The sequence below is a fragment of the Dermacentor andersoni genome, chromosome 10 (genome assembly GCF_023375885.2).
Source record: "Dermacentor andersoni chromosome 10, qqDerAnde1_hic_scaffold, whole genome shotgun sequence".
NCBI lineage: Eukaryota > Metazoa > Arthropoda > Arachnida > Ixodida > Ixodidae > Dermacentor > Dermacentor andersoni.
This window is the reverse complement of record NC_092823.1, coordinates 125,306,157-125,324,617: the sequence shown is the minus strand read 5'-3', so window position 1 is coordinate 125,324,617 and position 18,461 is coordinate 125,306,157. Positions and strand designations below refer to the sequence as shown.

At 55.3% G+C, this 18,461-nt stretch overlaps 1 protein-coding gene across 2 annotated transcripts in view; it reads right to left on the bottom strand.

The window, feature by feature from the left end:
• The window catches only part of Bap170 (Brahma associated protein 170kD), a 97,297-nt gene that overhangs the window by 42,114 nt on the left and 36,722 nt on the right, over positions 1 to 18,461 (bottom strand). For both annotated transcript variants that reach the window (XM_050192512.3, XM_072285025.1), the window contains exon 4: positions 12,983 to 13,137. In XM_050192512.3, coding sequence (XP_050048469.1) covers positions 12,983 to 13,137 — 155 coding nt within the window. The remainder of the gene's footprint in view (positions 1 to 12,982; positions 13,138 to 18,461) is intronic.

Here is an 18,461-nt window from a genome sequence, read left to right as displayed (position 1 = left end):
GTACCAAGTCGAGGCAACTACCGCTTCCTGCAATAAGTACAGACAAAACCGCGCTATCGACGCAATCGTGAGGTGCTGCAGCCACACAGCCGACGTACACACCGAGTCGGGCGACTACCGTTCCCTGCAACAAGTGCGGACAAAACCGTGGTCGCTATCGAAAAGATTGTGAGGTGCTGAAGGCACGCGGCCGACGCACACAACGAGTCGGGCGACTACCGTTCCCTGCAACAAATGCGGACGAAACCGCGGTCGCTATCGACAAGACTGTGAGGTGCTGAAGGCACGCGGCCGACGCACGCACCGAGTCGGGCGACTACCGTCCCTACAACAAGTGCGGACGAAACCGTGGTCGCTATCGACAAGATTGTGAGGTGCTGAAGGCACACGGCCGACGTACACACCGAGTCGGGCGACTACTGTTCCCTGCAACAAGTGCGGACGAAACCACGGTCCCTATCGACGCGATTGTGAGGTGCTGAAGGCACGCGGCCGACGCACGCACCGAGTCGGGCGACTACCGTTCCCTGCAACAAGTGCGGACAAAACCGTGGTCGCTATCGACAAGATTGTGACATGCTGAAGGCACGCGACCGACGCACGCACCGAGTCGGGCGACTACCGATCCCTGCAACAAGTGCGGACGAAACCATGGTCCCTATCGACAAGATTGTGAGGTGCTGAAGGCACGCGGCCGACGCACGCACCGAGTCGGGGGACTACCGTTCCCTGCAACAAGTGCGGACGAAACCACGGTCCCTATCGAAGCGATTGTGAGGTGCTGAAGGCACGCGGCCGACGCACGCACCGAGTCGGGCGACTACCGTTCCCTGCAACAAGTGCGGACGAAACCGGGGTCACTATCGACAAGATTGTGAGGTGCTGAAGGCACGCGGCCGACGCACGCACCGAGTCGGGCGACTACCGTTCCCTGCAACAAGTGCGGACGAAACCGTGGTCGAGTGTGAGGTGCTGAAGGCACACGGCCGACGCACGCACCGAGTCGGGCGACTACCGTTCCCTGCAACAAGTGCGGACGAAACCGTGGTCTCTTATAGACGCGATTGTGAGGTGCTGAAGGCACGCAGCCGACGCACGCACCGAGTCGGGCGACTACCGTTCCCTGCAACAAGTGCGGGCGAAACCGTGGTCCCTATCGACGCGATTGTGAGGTGCTGAAGGCACACGGCCGACGTACACACTGAGTCGGGCGACTACCGTTCTCTGCAACAAGTGCGGAGGAAACCGTGGTCCCTTCGACGCGATTGTGAGGTGCTGAAGGCACGCGGCCGACGCACACACCTAGTCGGGCGACTACCGTTCCCTGCAACAAATGCGGACGAAACCGCGGTCGCTATCGACAAGATTGTGAGGTGCTGAAGGCACGCGGCCGACGCACACACCGAGTCGGGCGACTACCGTTCCCTGCAACAAGTGCGGACGAAACCGTGGTCGAGTGTGAGGTGCTGAAGGCACACGGCCGACGCACGCACCGAGTCGGGCGACTACCGTTCCCTGCAACAAGTGCGGACGAAACCGTGGTCTCTTATAGACGCGATTGTGAGGTGCTGAAGGCACGCAGCCGACGCACGCACCGAGTCGGGCGACTACCGTTCCCTGCAACAAGTGCGGGCGAAACCGTGGTCCCTATCGACGCGATTGTGAGGTGCTGAAGGCACACGGCCGACGTACACACTGAGTCGGGCGACTACCGTTCTCTGCAACAAGTGCGGAGGAAACCGTGGTCCCTTCGACGCGATTGTGAGGTGCTGAAGGCACGCGGCCGACGCACACACCTAGTCGGGCGACTACCATTCCCTGCAACAAATGCGGACGAAACCGCGGTCGCTATCGACAAGATTGTGAGGTGCTGAAGGCACGCGGCCGACGTACACACCGAGTCGGGCGACTACCGTCCCTACAACAAGTGCGGACGAAACCGTGGTCGCTATCGACAAGATTGTGAGGTGCTGAAGGCACACGGCCGACGTACACACCGAGTCGGGCGACTACTGTTCCCTGCAACAAGTGCGGACGAAACCACGGTCCCTATCGACGCGATTGTGAGGTGCTGAAGGCACGCGGCCGACGCACGCACCGAGTCGGGCGACTACCGTTCCCTGCAACAAGTGCGGACGAAACCGGGGTCACTATCGACAAGATTGTGAGGTGCTGAAGGCACGCGGCCGACGCACGCACCGAGTCGGGCGACTACCGTTCCCTGCAACAAGTGCGGACGAAACCGTGGTCGAGTGTGAGGTGCTGAAGGCACGCGGCCGACGCACGCACCGAGTCGGGCGACTACCGTTCCCTGCAACAAGTGCGGACGAAACCGTGGTCCCTTATAGACGCGATTGTGAGGTGCTGAAGGCACGCAGCCGACGCACGCACCGAGTCGGGCGACTACCGTTCCCTGCAACAAGTGCGGGCGAAACCGTGGTCCCTATCGACGCGATTGTGAGGTGCTGAAGGCACACGGCCGACGTACACACCGAGTCGGGCGACTACCGTTCTCTGCAACAAGTGCGGACGAAACCGTGGTCCCTTCGACGCGATTGTGAGGTGCTGAAGGCACGCGGCCGACGCACACACCTAGTCGGGCGACTACCGTTCCCTGCAACAAATGCGGACGAAACCGCGGTCGCTATCGACAAGATTGTGAGGTGCTGAAGGCACGCGGCCGACGCACGCACCGAGTCGGGCGACTACCGTTCCCTGCAACAAGTGCGGACAAAACCGTGGTCCCTATCGACGCGATTGTGAGGTGCTGAAGGCACGCGGCCGACGCACGCACCGAGTCGGGCGACTACTGTTCCCTGCAACAAGTGCAGACGAAACCGCGGTCGCTATCGACGCGATTGTGAGGTGCTGAAGGCACGCGGCCGACGCACGCACCGAGTCGGGCGACTACCGTTCCCTGCAACAAGTGCGGACGAAACCGCGGTCCCTATCGACGCGATTGTGAGGTGCTGAAGGCACGCGGCCAACGCACGCACCGAGTAGAGGCGACTAACGTTCCCTGCAACAAGTGCGGACGAAACCGAGGTCGCTATCGACGCGATTGTGAACGGCGATTTTGAGGTGCTGAAGGCACGCGGCCGACGCACACACCAAGTCGAGGCGACTAACGTTCCCTGCAACAAGTGCGGACGAAACCGAGGTCGCTATCGACGCGATTGTGAACGGCGATTTTGAGGTGCTGAAGGCACGCGGCCGACGCACGCACCGAGTCGGCCGACTACCGTTCCCTGCAACAAGTGCGGACGAAACCGCGGTGGCTATCGACACGATTGCGAGGTGCTGAAGGCACGCGGCCGACGCACGAACCGAGTCGGGCGACTACCGTTCCCTGCAACAAGTGCGGACGAAACCGTGGTCCCTTATAGACGCGATTGTGAGGTGCTGAAGGCACGCAGCCGACGCACGCACCGAGTCGGGCGACTACCGTTCCCTGCAACAAGTGCGGACGAAACCACGGTCCCTATCGAAGCGATTGTGAGGTGCTGAAGGCACGCGGCCGACGCACGCACCGAGTCGGGCGACTACCGTTCCCTGCAACAAGTGCGGACGAAACCGTGGTCGAGTGTGAGGTGCTGAAGGCACGCGGCCGACGCACGCACCGAGTCGGGCGACTACCGTTCCCTGCAACAAGTGCGGACGAAACCGTGGTCGAGTGTGAGGTGCTGAAGGCACGCGGCCGACGCACGCACCGAGTCGGGCGACTACCGTTCCCTGCAACAAGTGCGGACGAAACCGTGGTCCCTTATAGACGCGATTGTGAGGTGCTGAAGGCACGCAGCCGACGCACGCACCGAGTCGGGCGACTACCGTTCCCTGCAACAAGTGCGGGCGAAACCGTGGTCCCTTCGACGCGATTGTGAGGTGCTGAAGGCACGCGGCCGACGCACACACCGAGTCGGGCGACTACCGTTCCCTGCAACAAATGCGGACGAAACCGCGGTCGCTATCGACAAGATTGTGAGGTGCTGAAGGCACGCGGCCGACGCACGCACCGAGTCGGGCGACTACCGTCCCTACAACAAGTGCGGACGAAACCGTGGTCGCTATCGACAAGATTGTGAGGTGCTGAAGGCACACGGCCGACGTACACACCGAGTCGGGCGACTACTGTTCCCTGCAACAAGTGCGGACGAAACCACGGTCCCTATCGACGCGATTGTGAGGTGCTGAAGGCACGCGGCCGACGCACGCACCGAGTCGGGCGACTACCGTTCCCTGCAACAAGTGCGGACGAAACCGTGGTCGCTATCGACAAGATTGTGAGGTGCTGAAGGCACGCGACCGACGCACGCACCGAGTCGGGCGACTACCGTTCCCTGCAACAAGTGCGGACGAAACCATGGTCCCTATCGACAAGATTGTGAGGTGCTGAAGGCACGCGGCCGACGTACACACCGAGTCGGGCGACTACCGTTCCCTGCAACAAGTGCGGACGAAACCGTGGTCGAGTGTGAGGTGCTGAAGGCACGCGGCCGACGCACGCACCGAGTCGGGCGACTACCGTTCCCTGCAACAAGTGCGGACGAAACCGTGGTCGAGTGTGAGGTGCTGAAGGCACGCGGCCGACGCACGCACCGAGTAGGGCGACTACCGATCCCTGCAACAAGTGCGGACGAAACCATGGTCCCTATCGACAAGATTGTGAGGTGCTGAAGGCACGCGGCCGACGCACGCACCGAGTCGGGCGACTACCGTTCCCTGCAACAAGTGCGGACGAAACCGTGGTCCCTATCGACGCGATTGTGAGGTGCTGAAGGCACACGGCCGACGTACACACCGAGTCGGGCGACTACTGTTCCCTGCAACAAGTGCGGACAAAACCGAGGTCGCTATCGACGCGATTGTGAACGGCGATTTTGAGGTGCTGAAGGCACGCGGCCGACGCACACACCAAGTCGAGGCGACTAACGTTCCCTGCAACAAGTGCGGACGAAACCGAGGTCGCTATCGACGCGATTGTGAACGGCGATTTTGAGGTGCTGAAGGCACGCGGCCGACGCACGCACCGAGTCGGGCGACTACCGTTCCCTGCAACAAGTGCGGACGAAACCGCGGTCCCTATCGACAAGATTGTGAGGTGCTGAAGGCACGCGGCCGACGCACGCACGGAGTCGGGCGACTACCGTTCCCTGCAACAAGTGCGGACGAAACCGCGGTATCTATCGACGCGATTGTGAGGTGCTGAAGGCACGCGGCCGACGCACGCACCGAGTAGAGGCGACTAACGTTCCCTGCAACAAGTGCGGACGAAACCGAGGTCGCTATCGACGCGATTGTGAACGGCGATTTTGAGGTGCTGAAGGCACGCGGCCGACGCACACACCAAGTCGAGGCGACTAACGTTCCCTGCAACAAGTGCGGACGAAACCGAGGTCGCTATCGACGCGATTGTGAACGGCGATTTTGAGGTGCTGAAGGCACGCGGCCGACGCACGCACCGAGTCGAGGCGACTACCGTTCCCTGCAACAAGTGCGGACGAAACCGCGGTGGCTATCGACACGATTGTGAGGTGCTGAAGGCACGCGGCCGACGCACACACCGAGTCGAGGCGACTAACGTTCCCTGCAACAAGTGCGCACAAAACCGAGGTCGCTATCGACGCGATTGTGAACGGCGATTTTGAGGTGCTGAAGGCACGCGGCCGACGCACGCACCGAGTAGAGGCGACTACCATTCCCTGCAACAAGTGCGGACAAAACCGAGGTCGCTATCGACGCGATTGTGAACGGAGATTTTGAGGTGCTGAAGGCACGCGGCCGACGCACGCACCGAATCGAGGCGACTAACGCTCCCTGCAACAAGTGCGGACAAAACCGAGGTCGCTATCGACGCGATTGTGAACGGCGATTTTGAGGTGCTGAAGGCACGCGGCCGACGCACGCACCGAGTCGAGGCGACTAACGTTCCCTGCAACAAGTGCGGACAAAACCGAGGTCGCTATCGACGCGATTGTGAACGGCGATTGTGAGGTGCTGAAGCCACACGGCCGACGCACGCACCGAGTCGAGGCGACTAACGTTCCCTGCAACAAGTGAGGACGAAACCGAGGTTGCTATCGACACGATTGTGAACGGCGATTGTGAGGTGCTGAAGGCACGCGGCCGACGCACGCACCGAGTCGAGGCGACTACCATTCCCTGCAACAAGTGCGGACAAAACCGAGGTCGCTATCGACGCGATTGTGAACGGCGATTGTGAGGTGCTGAAGGCACGCGGCCGACGCACGCACCGAGTAGAGGCGACTACCGTTCCCTGCAACAAGTGCGGACAAAACCGAGGTCGCTATCGACACGATTGTGAACGGCGATTTTGAGGTGCTGAAGGCACGCGGCCGACGCACGCACCGAGTAGAGGCGACTACCATTCCCTGCAACAAGTGCGGACAAAACCGAGGTCGCTATCGACGCGATTGTGAACGGCGATTTTGAGGTGCTGAAGCCACGCGGCCGACGCACGCACCGAGTAGAGGCGACTACCGTTCCCTGCAACAAGTGCGGACAAAACCGAGGTCGCTATCGACGCGATTGTGAACGGCGATTTTGAGGTGCTGAAGGCACGCGGCCGACGCACGCACCGAGTAGAGGCGACTACCGTTCCCTGCAACAAGTGCGGACAAAACCGAGGTCGCTATCGACGCGATTGTGAACGGCGATTTTGAGGTGCTGAAGCCACGCGGCCGACGCACGCACCGAGTAGAGGCGACTACCGTTCCCTGCAACAAGTGCGGACAAAACCGAGGTCGCTATCGTGCGATTGTGAACGGCGATTTTGAGGTGCTGAAGGCACGCGGCCGACGCACGCACCGAGTAGAGGCGACTACCGTTCCCTGCAACAAGTGCGGACAAAACCGAGGTCGCTATCGACGCGATTGTGAACGGCGATTGTGAGGTGCTGAAGCCACGCGGCCGACGCACGCACCGAGTAGAGGCGACTACCGTTCCCTGCAACAAGTGCGGACAAAACCGAGGTCGCTATCGACGCGATTGTGAACGGCGATTGTGAGGTGCTGAAGGCACGCGGCCGACGCACGCACCGAGTCGAGGCGACTACCGTTCCCTGCAACAAGTGCGGACGAAACCGCGGTGGCTATCGACACGATTGTGAGGTGCTGAAGCCACGCGGCCGACGCACGCACCGAGTAGAGGCGACTACGGTTCCCTGCAACAAGTGAGGACGAAACCGTGGTCCCTATCGACGCGATTGTGAACGGCGATTGTGAGGTGCTGAAGGCACGCGGCCGACGCACGCACCGAGTAGAGGCGACTACCGTTCCCTGCAACAAGTGCGGACAAAACCGAGGTCGCTATCGACGCGATTGTGAACGGCGATTTTGAGGTGCTGAAGGCACGCGGCCGACGCACGCACCGAGTAGAGGCGACTACCGTTCCCTGCAACAAGTGCGGACAAAACCGAGGTCGCTATCGACGCGATTGTGAACGGCGATTGTGAGGTGCTGAAGCCACGCGGCCGACGCACGCACCGAGTAGAGGCGACTACCGTTCCCTGCAACAAGTGCGGACAAAACCGAGGTCGCTATCGACGCGATTGTGAACGGCGATTTTGAGGTGCTGAAGGCACGCGGCCGACGCACGCACCGAGTCGAGGCGACTACCGTTCCCTGCAACAAGTGCGGACGAAACCGCGGTGGCTATCGACACGATTGTGAGGTGCTGAAGCCACGCGGCCGACGCACGCACCGAGTAGAGGCGACTACGGTTCCCTGCAACAAGTGAGGACGAAACCGTGGTCCCTATCGACGCGATTGTGAACGGCGATTGTGAGGTGCTGAAGGCACGCGGCCGACGCACGCACCGAGTAGAGGCGACTACCGTTCCCTGCAACAAGTGCGGACAAAACCGAGGTCGCTATCGACGCGATTGTGAACGGCGATTTTGAGGTGCTGAAGGCACGCGCCCGACGCACGCACCGAGTAGAGGCGACTACCGTTCCCTGCAACAAGTGCGGACAAAACCGAGGTCGCTATCGACGCGATTGTGAACGGCGATTGTGAGGTGCTGAAGCCACGCGGCCGACGCACGCACCGAGTAGAGGCGACTACCGTTCCCTGCAACAAGTGCGGACAAAACCGAGGTCGCTATCGACGCGATTGTGAACGGCGATTTTGAGGTGCTGAAGGCACGCGGCCGACGCACGCACCGAGTCGAGGCGACTACCGTTCCCTGCAACAAGTGCGGACGAAACCGCGGTGGCTATCGACACGATTGTGAGGTGCTGAAGGCACGCGGCCGACGCACACACCGAGTCGAGGCGACTAACGTTCCCTGCAACAAGTGCGCACAAAACCGAGGTCGCTATCGACGCGATTGTGAACGGCGATTATGAGGTGCTGAAGGCACGCGGCCGACGCACGCACCGAGTCGGGCGACTACTGTTCCCTGCAACAAGTGAGGACGAAACCGAGGTTGCTATCGACACGATTGTGAACGGCGATTTTGAGGTGCTGAAGGCACGCGGCCGACGCACGCACCGAGTAGAGGCGACTACCATTCCCTGCAACAAGTGCGGACAAAACCGAGGTCGCTATCTACGCGATTGTGAACGGCGATTTTGAGGTGCTGAAGGCACGCGGCCGACGCACGCACCGGGTCGAGGTGACTACGGTTCCCTGCAACAAGTGAGGACGAAACCGAGGTCCCTATCGACGCGATTGTGAACGGCGATTGTGAGGTGCTGAAGGCACGCGGCCGACGCACGCACCGAGTAGAGGCGACTACCGTTCCCTGCAACAAGTGAGGACGAAACCGAGGTCCCTATCGACGCGATTGTGAACGGCGATTGTGAGGTGCTGAAGGCACGCGGCCGACGCACGCACCGAGTAGAGGCGACTACCGTTCCCTGCAACAAGTGCGGACAAAACCGAGGTCGCTATCGACGCGATTGTGAGCGGCGATTTTGAGGTGCTGAAGGCACGCGGCCGACGCACGCACCGAGTAGAGGCGACTACCGTTCCCTGCAACAAGTGAGGACGAAACCGTGGTCCCTATCGACGCGATTGTGAGCGGCGATTTTGAGGTGCTGAAGGCACGCGGCCGACGCACGCACCGAGTAGAGGCGACTACCGTTCCCTGCAACAAGTGCGGACAAAACCGAGGTCCCTATCGACGCGATTGTGAACGGCGATTGTGAGGTGCTGAAGGCACGCGGCCGACGCACGCACCGAGTAGAGGCGACTACCGTTCCCTGCAACAAGTGCGGACAAAACCGAGGTCGCTATCGACGCGATTGTGAGCGGCGATTTTGAGGTGCTGAAGGCACGCGGCCGACGCACGCACCGAGTAGAGGCGACTACCGTTCCCTGCAACAAGTGAGGACGAAACCGTGGTCCCTATCGACGCGATTGTGAGCGGCGATTTTGAGGTGCTGAAGGCACGCGGCCGACGCACGCACCGGGTCGAGGTGACTACGGTTCCCTGCAACAAGTGAGGACGAAACCGAGGTCGCTATCGACGCGATTGTGAGCGGCGATTTTGAGGTGCTGAAGGCACGCGGCCGACGCACGCACCGGGTCGAGGTGACTACGGTTCCCTGCAACAAGTGAGGACGAAACCGAGGTCGCTATCGACGCGATTGTGAACGGCGATTTTGAGGTGCTGAAGGCACGCGGCCGACGCACGCACCGGGTCGAGGTGACTACGGTTCCCTGCAACAAGTGAGGACGAAACCGAGGTCGCTATCGACGCGATTGTGAGCGGCGATTTTGAGGTGCTGAAGGCACGCGGCCGACGCACGCACCGGGTCGAGGTGACTACGGTTCCCTGCAACAAGTGAGGACGAAACCGAGGTCCCTATCGACGCGATTGTGAACGGCGATTTTGAGGTGCTGAAGGCACGCGGCCGACGCACGCACCGGGTCGAGGTGACTACGGTTCCCTGCAACAAGTGAGGACGAAACCGAGGTCGCTATCGACGCGATTGTGAGCGGCGATTTTGAGGTGCTGAAGGCACGCGGCCGACGCACGCACCGGGTCGAGGTGACTACGGTTCCCTGCAACAAGTGAGGACGAAACCGAGGTCCCTATCGACGCGATTGTGAACGGCGATTTTGAGGTGCTGAAGGCACGCGGCCGACGCACGCACCGGGTCGAGGTGACTACGGTTCCCTGCAACAAGTGAGGACGAAACCGAGGTCCCTATCGACGCGATTGTGAACGGCGATTGTGAGGTGCTGAAGGCACGCGGCCGACGCACGCACCGAGTAGAGGCGACTACCGTTCCCTGCAACAAGTGCGGACAAAACCGAGGTCGCTATCGACGCGATTGTGAGCGGCGATTTTGAGGTGCTGAAGGCACGCGGCCGACGCACGCACCGAGTCGAGGCGACTAACGTTCCCTGCAACAAGTGCGGACAAAACCGAGGTCGCTATCGACGCGATTGTGAACGGCGATTGTGAGGTGCTGAAGCCACACGGCCGACGCACGCACCGAGTAGAGGCGACTACCGTTCCCTGCAACAAGTGAGGACGAAACCGTGGTCCCTATCGACGCGATTGTGAACGGCGATTGTGAGGTGCTGAAGCCACACGGCCGACGCACGCACCGAGTAGAGGCGACTACCGTTCCCTGCAACAAGTGAGGACGAAACCGTGGTCCCTATCGACGCGATTGTGAACGGCGATTGTGAGGTGCTGAAGGCACGCGGCCGACGCACGCACCGAGTCGAGGTGACTAACGTTCCCTGCAACAAGTGCGGACAAAACCGAGGTCGCTATCGACGCGATTGTGAACGGCGATTTTGAGGTGCTGAAGGCACGCGGCCGACGCACGCACCGAGTCGAGGCGACTACCGTTCCTTGCAACAAGTGCGGACGAAATCGAGGTCGCTTTCGACGCGATCGTGGATGGCGACTACGCAGTTTCTTTTTTTTTTTTGTATGCGGTCGACGCGCATACCGAGTCGAAACGAAACTACTTTCTTCCACAACTGCTGCGGAAAAAAGAAAGATAAGAAAGAACTCGGATGCAATATTTTCTGCGATTTGTTTTGGCAGTAGCTAGCGTATGTAATGCGTTCCTGTATAAAGGGTTTAGCGTCAAAGACCGCATTTTTTAATGTTTTGATTGTTGCCCCGACGATCTCGTTTTGTTCTCGCAACTTGCCCGGATATGCTGGTTTGAATGCCCGGATTTTCTCGTTGGAGTGCCCGGATAACGGCTCTGGCGTTTAGCTCGAGGTCACTTGAAGGTGGCCGACAACGGAAGCTAAAAGCATTTCATGCTTAAAATGCGGCCGCTATAGACGTGGTCATGGATGGCGACTGCGCAATCGTGAAAGCACGCGGCCAACACGGTGTTATGCGCGGCAGAAAACGCTGGAATAAAGGCTTTAAAGGCACAAATAAGCACAAAGCGTTCGGGCGTTGCTGTGATTCACGCACGACTTCAGCTGATGACTATGGCGATGGGGTATCCGCCGCTTCATTTCGGTTGGACGGCAACACCATTCTTGCTCTCCTGCGTCCCAAATCTGCGGCGCTCCTCGCTCGCCGAGCTCTAAAATCTGTCCGAATTAACCGATGTGCGGCCAAATACGTCCAAATTATCAGATTTTTCGAATTATGGAAGGCTGAATTAAGGTTTTACTGTAATACTAAATTCTGTTGAAGAATACTAAACACTGATTACATACTGAAGATGTTGACTGCCCATTAAAGGTTTCCAGACTTGTTCTGTACGGATGCTGAGAACAAGCCCTCTCCTGTACAGCCACACTAAGAATGATCAGTACAACAGACAAACCAAAATGTTTATTGCATCTATCAATGAACCAGCCATGCAACGAAAGCCGGAATTTCGGCTGCCATCATACACTGGTGTTATAAGTTCGTGTCACTGAGGCGCGAGTAGGCCCATGTAATTGAGGAATCCGTATAGGCGGAAAAGAAAAAGTTGTTCAGCGACTGCAATTTTATTCTCTTGAAAGCGGTTTTGCCCTAAACAAGATTCAAATGAAAAATAGTAATGTTACAGGTGCAAATACAAAATTCATAAGCAAGCTCTACAAATTTTGCATTTTATGATAAAGTCGAAAAAATTGGCAAGTATGTAGGTGTAGGTGTATGACGGTCTAGAATTTTCGAATGTTTGTAGCATTGTTAGATGGTGTCTGTACTAATGTAACTAGTGCGCTGCTCTGATAACTAACGATTTGCAACGAAGAAATGAAGCCCACTATCGCTACTCCACATTGAAGTTTTGTACTTATCCAGCACATGAAACCACAATGTCCTCCAGCCATTGACGTCTAGGCACACATGGCTCCACTGCTCACATTCACTGATGCCAAGGACACGATTGTGTAGCAATGCCCTTTCCTGATGCTGATGCCTTTTGCACTTTATAATTTGTTTACTTATTTATTATTAATTACTGCAGCTCAATATTAGCTAGAACATCAGCTTACCAGTGTTCTTCCCACAAACAATAAGTGAGTGGGATGAGCTGACTGACAATCCAATTGCTGATTGATTTATGACATGACTAATCTCTTTGTTGTTGTTGTTGCAAAGTGCAAACCTTTCTATTTGTGATTTTATATATCCTTGTACATATTGCCCTCCCCGCTTGCACCTGTAATGTCTGCAGTATTGTACAAATAAATAAATAAATACAAAATATGCTTCTGCAAAGTACACTGCTCCAGGTACAAGAGTCAGTTTTCATTGACGATTGCTACATCGGGTTTAATGTTTTACAGCAACACTGAGGCTACGGAGATGCCAAAAAGAGCCAAGTGGAGAAGGCTCTGCACTAATTTTGGTCACTCAGGGCGACCAAATTTTTTTTTATTGTGCACCCAAATAAGCGAGTGTGTCTGAATTCCTCCCACATCAAAATGTGGGCACTGCAGCCAGGAATCGAACCCAGGACCTCGCGCTTGGCAGCGGAACACCACAGCCACCAAGCAGCCACCACAAGTATTCAGTCGCCCGTCTCACTCACCAGGGATGTCGTGCTGTGCCCGGTTATAGTACATGGGCACCTGGACCAGCGCAGCACCATTGCTCTTGCGGCCACTGCGAGACTCCGAGCCGGGGTCAGCCTCTTCATCCGCATCTTCACCCAGGAAGTGCACCTTCTCGAACACGCTGAGGTACCTACGCAAAAGACCAAAGGAACAGGAAGTGAGATTGCTTCATCGACCTACAGCAAAGGAGCATGTACAGGGTTCCAAAAAACTGGAACACGAACGATTCCGAAACTGCTCCAATGCATTGTTTCATTTTCGGGGTCAGCTAAATTAGTAACAGTGCTTTAGTTCAGAATGTGTAACTACAGACCGTAGAACTTGTTAATTCAGCTGAGAGTGCAGATTTATTTCCCTACTGCCCCATAAAAGAGCGCCAGTTCAAATCAACTTGAGCTGGTCCGCATTTTACACAAACGCGCTACTTATAAAAAGCATTTGTAATGCATTGTATAGAACAAAAGATTTTTGTTTTCCCGCTGCAAAGTCACAATGAGCCACCAAAAACACCCTCACTCCAAAGGCGCCAACGCTTGAATGCATAGCTTTAGCCAGACTTCTAGGGCTGAATGACAGCCAGCACATGGCTGCATGGTTGCCACTGAACACAAACATCCCACAAAATTTAGCGACTTATTTCGAAGTTAGTCCTTTGGAGCAAGTTGGCGCAACTGGCGCAGCACTTCCATCCCTGAACATTGTGGTGTATTGGTGCAACACAATATCCCCATAATGAAGCCACAGAAACCTTAAGTTTTTTAATACATTAGGTAAGCATCATGATCGGGCTAGCTTTATGTCCATGGAAGGACGAACGCCTCTTCCAGCAATATTCAATTATCCCTGTCTTGCATCATCCGAGTCCAACCTGCACCTGCAAACTTCCTAATTTCATCATGCCACATAGTTTTCTGCCATCCTGGACTGCATTTCCCATCCCCTTGACACCCATTTTGCAACTCTAATGGTCCATCAGTTATTTTTTCTATGCATTACATGGCCTGCCCAAGTGCATTTCTTCCTCTCCCTTGTGCGTGTGTGCCTTTAGTTGTAACAATACAGTACAAACAAGCCAAATTCAAAATTTAAACAGTAGGAGACCCGATAGGATGCACTAGGTGTACTGCCAGACAGTTTCACAAGAGGAATTCATCGGTGACACAAGTGCATTTCTGGTTCAACTGCAGTGCTGTCAATCGATAGATATATAATACCTTGGGCTAAATGCAAGCACTATTCATGGGACACACTACTGAGCGCATCCGTTGAAAACGTTAAAATATAGTGCGCCATCTGGTGCTTCAGACTAAACGTATCCAAGTCAAGACAATACCTTAGCAACTATCCTGTTCTTTGTATGCCAACATATCTCATCAGGCCCTATGGCCACCAGAATTTCCACACTATCTCAGAAAGTGGACGTGCTATGTGCTTATAACTAGGGTTTAAGGCAAGTTTTGAGAAAGCAAATGCTCATTGCAACAGTTAGTGGCAATCAAGGATAGCAAGTGTAACCACCAGAACAATTTATGCCAAAGCGGGAGTCACAGGTTCCACCACGTCTGACAATACTATTTCCTAGCATACATAAATATCATGTACATTAAACTTGCCAAATATTGTACCTTAACATAGTGTTCATAAACCACAGAAACGCAGTAACTTACGCAGCGTGCACAGTAAGGACGACACTATTTCTTTATGTAAGTATCCCATTTGGATTTGCATGCAAATGCTATTATAAGACTGCCTAATAACTAACAATATGTGTTGCAAGCTATGTAACCAAGACAAGTACTTTTTAGACAGGAAAAATGAGAAAGGCACCAGAGAGCTCAAAAAGGTAGCCTTAAGGTAGTGCACCTCAACATCCTACCCTGATGAAGACAAAAATGCGGCAGAACGCATCTCCCGATGACTGTCGACGGTGGTGTGTTACCATTGCCTCAAGATAGCGACACAATGGATTGCCACTGTCAAAATGAGTTATGTATGAGGCATGTACTGCAGCAGTGGTGGGACTCCTCTTTCACGCTTCCATTTCAATTGTGCTCTTGGTACATGTCTACTGCAATTTTGTTTATTCAAGCACATGCACAAATCTCATACTTTCGTAGAGCCTTACAAAACTCAGCAGAAATCAAGGAGGGAAGCCATCCTACATATCCAGGGTACATGTACACTTGGCAACAAAGGTTCATGGGACCCGGGATTCACGATAACGCTGAATTCTTGCAAAGCCCGAGCGCAAGGCCTTGAAAATTCCAAGTTTCAATCTGCGGCAGTACTTGCGGCCCACAGAATGATCAATTAAGTTACACATTGTACACATTCAGTGTATGCTAAGTAAAGCGCTCGATGTCCGCTAGAAGTCGAACACAGGTCAGGCAAGCACGTCGATCGCCGCGGCATCTTTCGCTACACGCCGGAAAAGATGATGCGAAAGGAAAAAGGGTGGCGCGGACGCGCGTCGCGAAAACAGCCCCAGGCATCGACGAGCGGGTGGGCGCGCCCGTTTCCCACGGTTCTTTTCGACAGCTGCGACCATGTCGTCTGCGAAAATGCATAACGGCCCATTTCGTTTGCCCAATGGACGCAGGAGGGCGGGCCCAGGGCGCGATCGATATCCAAAATGGCCACCGCGATGTCTCCCATTCCGGAAACGCGTTAAAATCAACTAAGAGGCTTAAGCAGCCTGTCGTGTCACCGGAGGAAACAGACGCAGCGAAATGTTATGAACAAGGAAAAGCGACACTTTCATTTTTTTTTAATACGGCTAATGTAACGGTTGGGAGAATAGCGGAGGCTTCGCAAACGGTCGCATATTTTGGCCCACCATGAAGCAGACGAATACTCTCGAGCAGACGGCAGGACGACACCGCGGAGGCAAGCAGCAAAACACGAGCCGATACCGTGCCAGACCAATCCAGACGAGACACCGACCGTAGCGAAGCAGACGACACACGGCTCCTGCCGCTCTAGCCTCACGGAACGTGCTCCTCTAGCTAGAGGGCAGAAAACCAGCGCAAATAAAGGTGCGGCGAAAAGAAGAAAATCGCCAAGCACACACGCGCCTCCGGCTTTGCCCAACGCGTGCGTGATCGATGAACAAAACGCCCCCCGCCCTTACGCCGCCGCTTCCTCCTCGCTTCCTTTCACTCCAATGCCAGCCATCCATCCAAAGCCGGCCCGGCCAGACACGACCGTGCCTAGCTGTGCCGCTGGGCACCTAACGCCATTCAAATATGCGGGCGGCCAGAGACGGCACTTTGTAGCAGACGACGAGAACAACGGGAAAAAACGCACTATCCGGCCAATGAAAGCGCCATGAGACGATCACTTGCTGGTGCCTATGTATCCGGTCGTCAGCTAGTGGACGCGGCGCAGCGTCGAAACAGACGTCCAGTCGATTCTTTCAGAGTCTGCAGTTGCGCCAGAACATTTCGACACCCGGTCTCTTGGACGATAGATAGCAGACGAGTTTCATCTTGTCCAAAAAGATATCAACCTTTACGGAATACGGGTTACCGGAGATGTGGCTGGGTAACAACGCTGGTAATGGCATCTTGTGACGCGTTACACACGTTTTCGGGTTACATCGGTGTTCTTGTCGAAAATAAAATGCTACCCATTAATGGCTACGTCTTTGCCGACACTTTACACGAGCAGCTAAGTACAATATGGCATGTTGACTGGAAAACTTAGCGCGATAAAATTTGGACAGGGACACAGGGAAAAGACAGCGCTGAGTTCTCCAGTCAGGACGATAGACCACTAGCCTTAACGATCAGTTCTCTCGAAAAATATGGTTAGTGCAACAATAGTTCCGTGTCATTTCACTAAATTCTGCCCCACCAGGTGGCGCCATGAACGCGGCCGCTTACGAGAACGTCTCCGGTAGCCCGCAATGGGCAATGCGCTTACGTACAAGCTAAACCACCTTAGTATTAGAAAGTTTTGGCTTGCATGTAAACTTGTAAGCGTTTGAAGAATACCGCGTTACAGGTGTGATGCACAACAACAAGCCGGTAGCGACCCCCTGTAATGCATACTTTTACCAGAGCACACAAAGCTAACACCGGAACGACTTACCGCATGCTACTTAACTGCTAGCCTAAAGCGTCGGTAGCGACGTGATGAAAAAGTGCAGTCCTCTTATGATTTTCCTTCGACACAAAGATGTTAAAACACATTGCAGTTAAAAAAGCGACACAAGATGTCGCAACCAGCTTTGCTAGGCTATTAGGGTAATCCGCAAACGGTAGAAGAGAAGTACACGGAAAGCTAAAACTCCCTAACGACAAAGAGGCGAATATGAATTATAAAGAAAACGGCGCAAAAGCATCCTGTCCTGCTTCTCTGTCCCGTCCTCGTGCGAATCGAGCGTACGTTTATAAACAATTTTAAAAAAGCGGTACGATATCGCGCCCTGGTTATCTTATAACACACAGAAAAACGGACGAGTTAGGCAAGTGGCATGATTAAGTAGCGCCGTAGTACACGCGGTGTTACCCGATCGCCTACGAACTTGTGTCGGCCGTGCTGAACTTGGAAGGCAGGCGTCATTAGCCGAGGATTAAACAAAGCAAAGTCGCAGATCAATGCGCCGATTCTGAAGTAGCTCGCTTTGCAATCGGCTGTGCGTATCGTACGACGGGAATCTGCTCGAGGCAGCGAAGAAACCGCCCCAGACGTAAAAAAAAAAATTGAAAACTGAGGAGGAAAGGGGGGGGGGGGTGCAAGATATGTACGACCTGACCACGTGGGGTCGCCAGTATACAAAACGACCGCGGGCTCCCCCCCTGCAACGGACGGCGCGCGAAGACGCTTCCAGTCGTCGTTCGAAAACCGGAAGCGCTGACCGCCGAAGTAGACGTCGCCGAGTTCTTTCTACCTAAGCCGATTAAAAGCAACGCTAACCACTAGCCACATAACGAATCGATCCAGCGCCGGCGCATTCTACTGCGAGCTGTCTCTGCTCAAATAAAGGCGCAGCGCTGAAGCGCTTGGCAACGCTGCGAGGTGTACTACAATTTTTTTTTTTTTTTTTTTTGTATGTGAAGTATACTACATTGAATACTTGTACTGATACTTCCGATGCTCAGGTTAAGAAATGTCATTTTTGGGATCGAAAACACGGAGCAACACAGCAGCGTCTGTGGCGGACGTCCGCCTGAGTAATACAGTGAAGCACCGTTTAACTCTACACTACCCTCGAATCAATCCAATGAGGAAGACGTACCAGAACCTCAAATTGCAGTTGCAAATATACCATGTCATGCCATGCACATGCCATATCATAGACGTTACCACACCACGCGCATACCATACACATCAGGCGGCTTTCGAATAGGGGCAGCAAAAGAAAAAAAAAAAACGTCGACGCCACTGCTTCACCGAAATAGCGCAGCGACCCAAGCTCGACATAAAAGTTTTGCGTCGACGAACATGGCG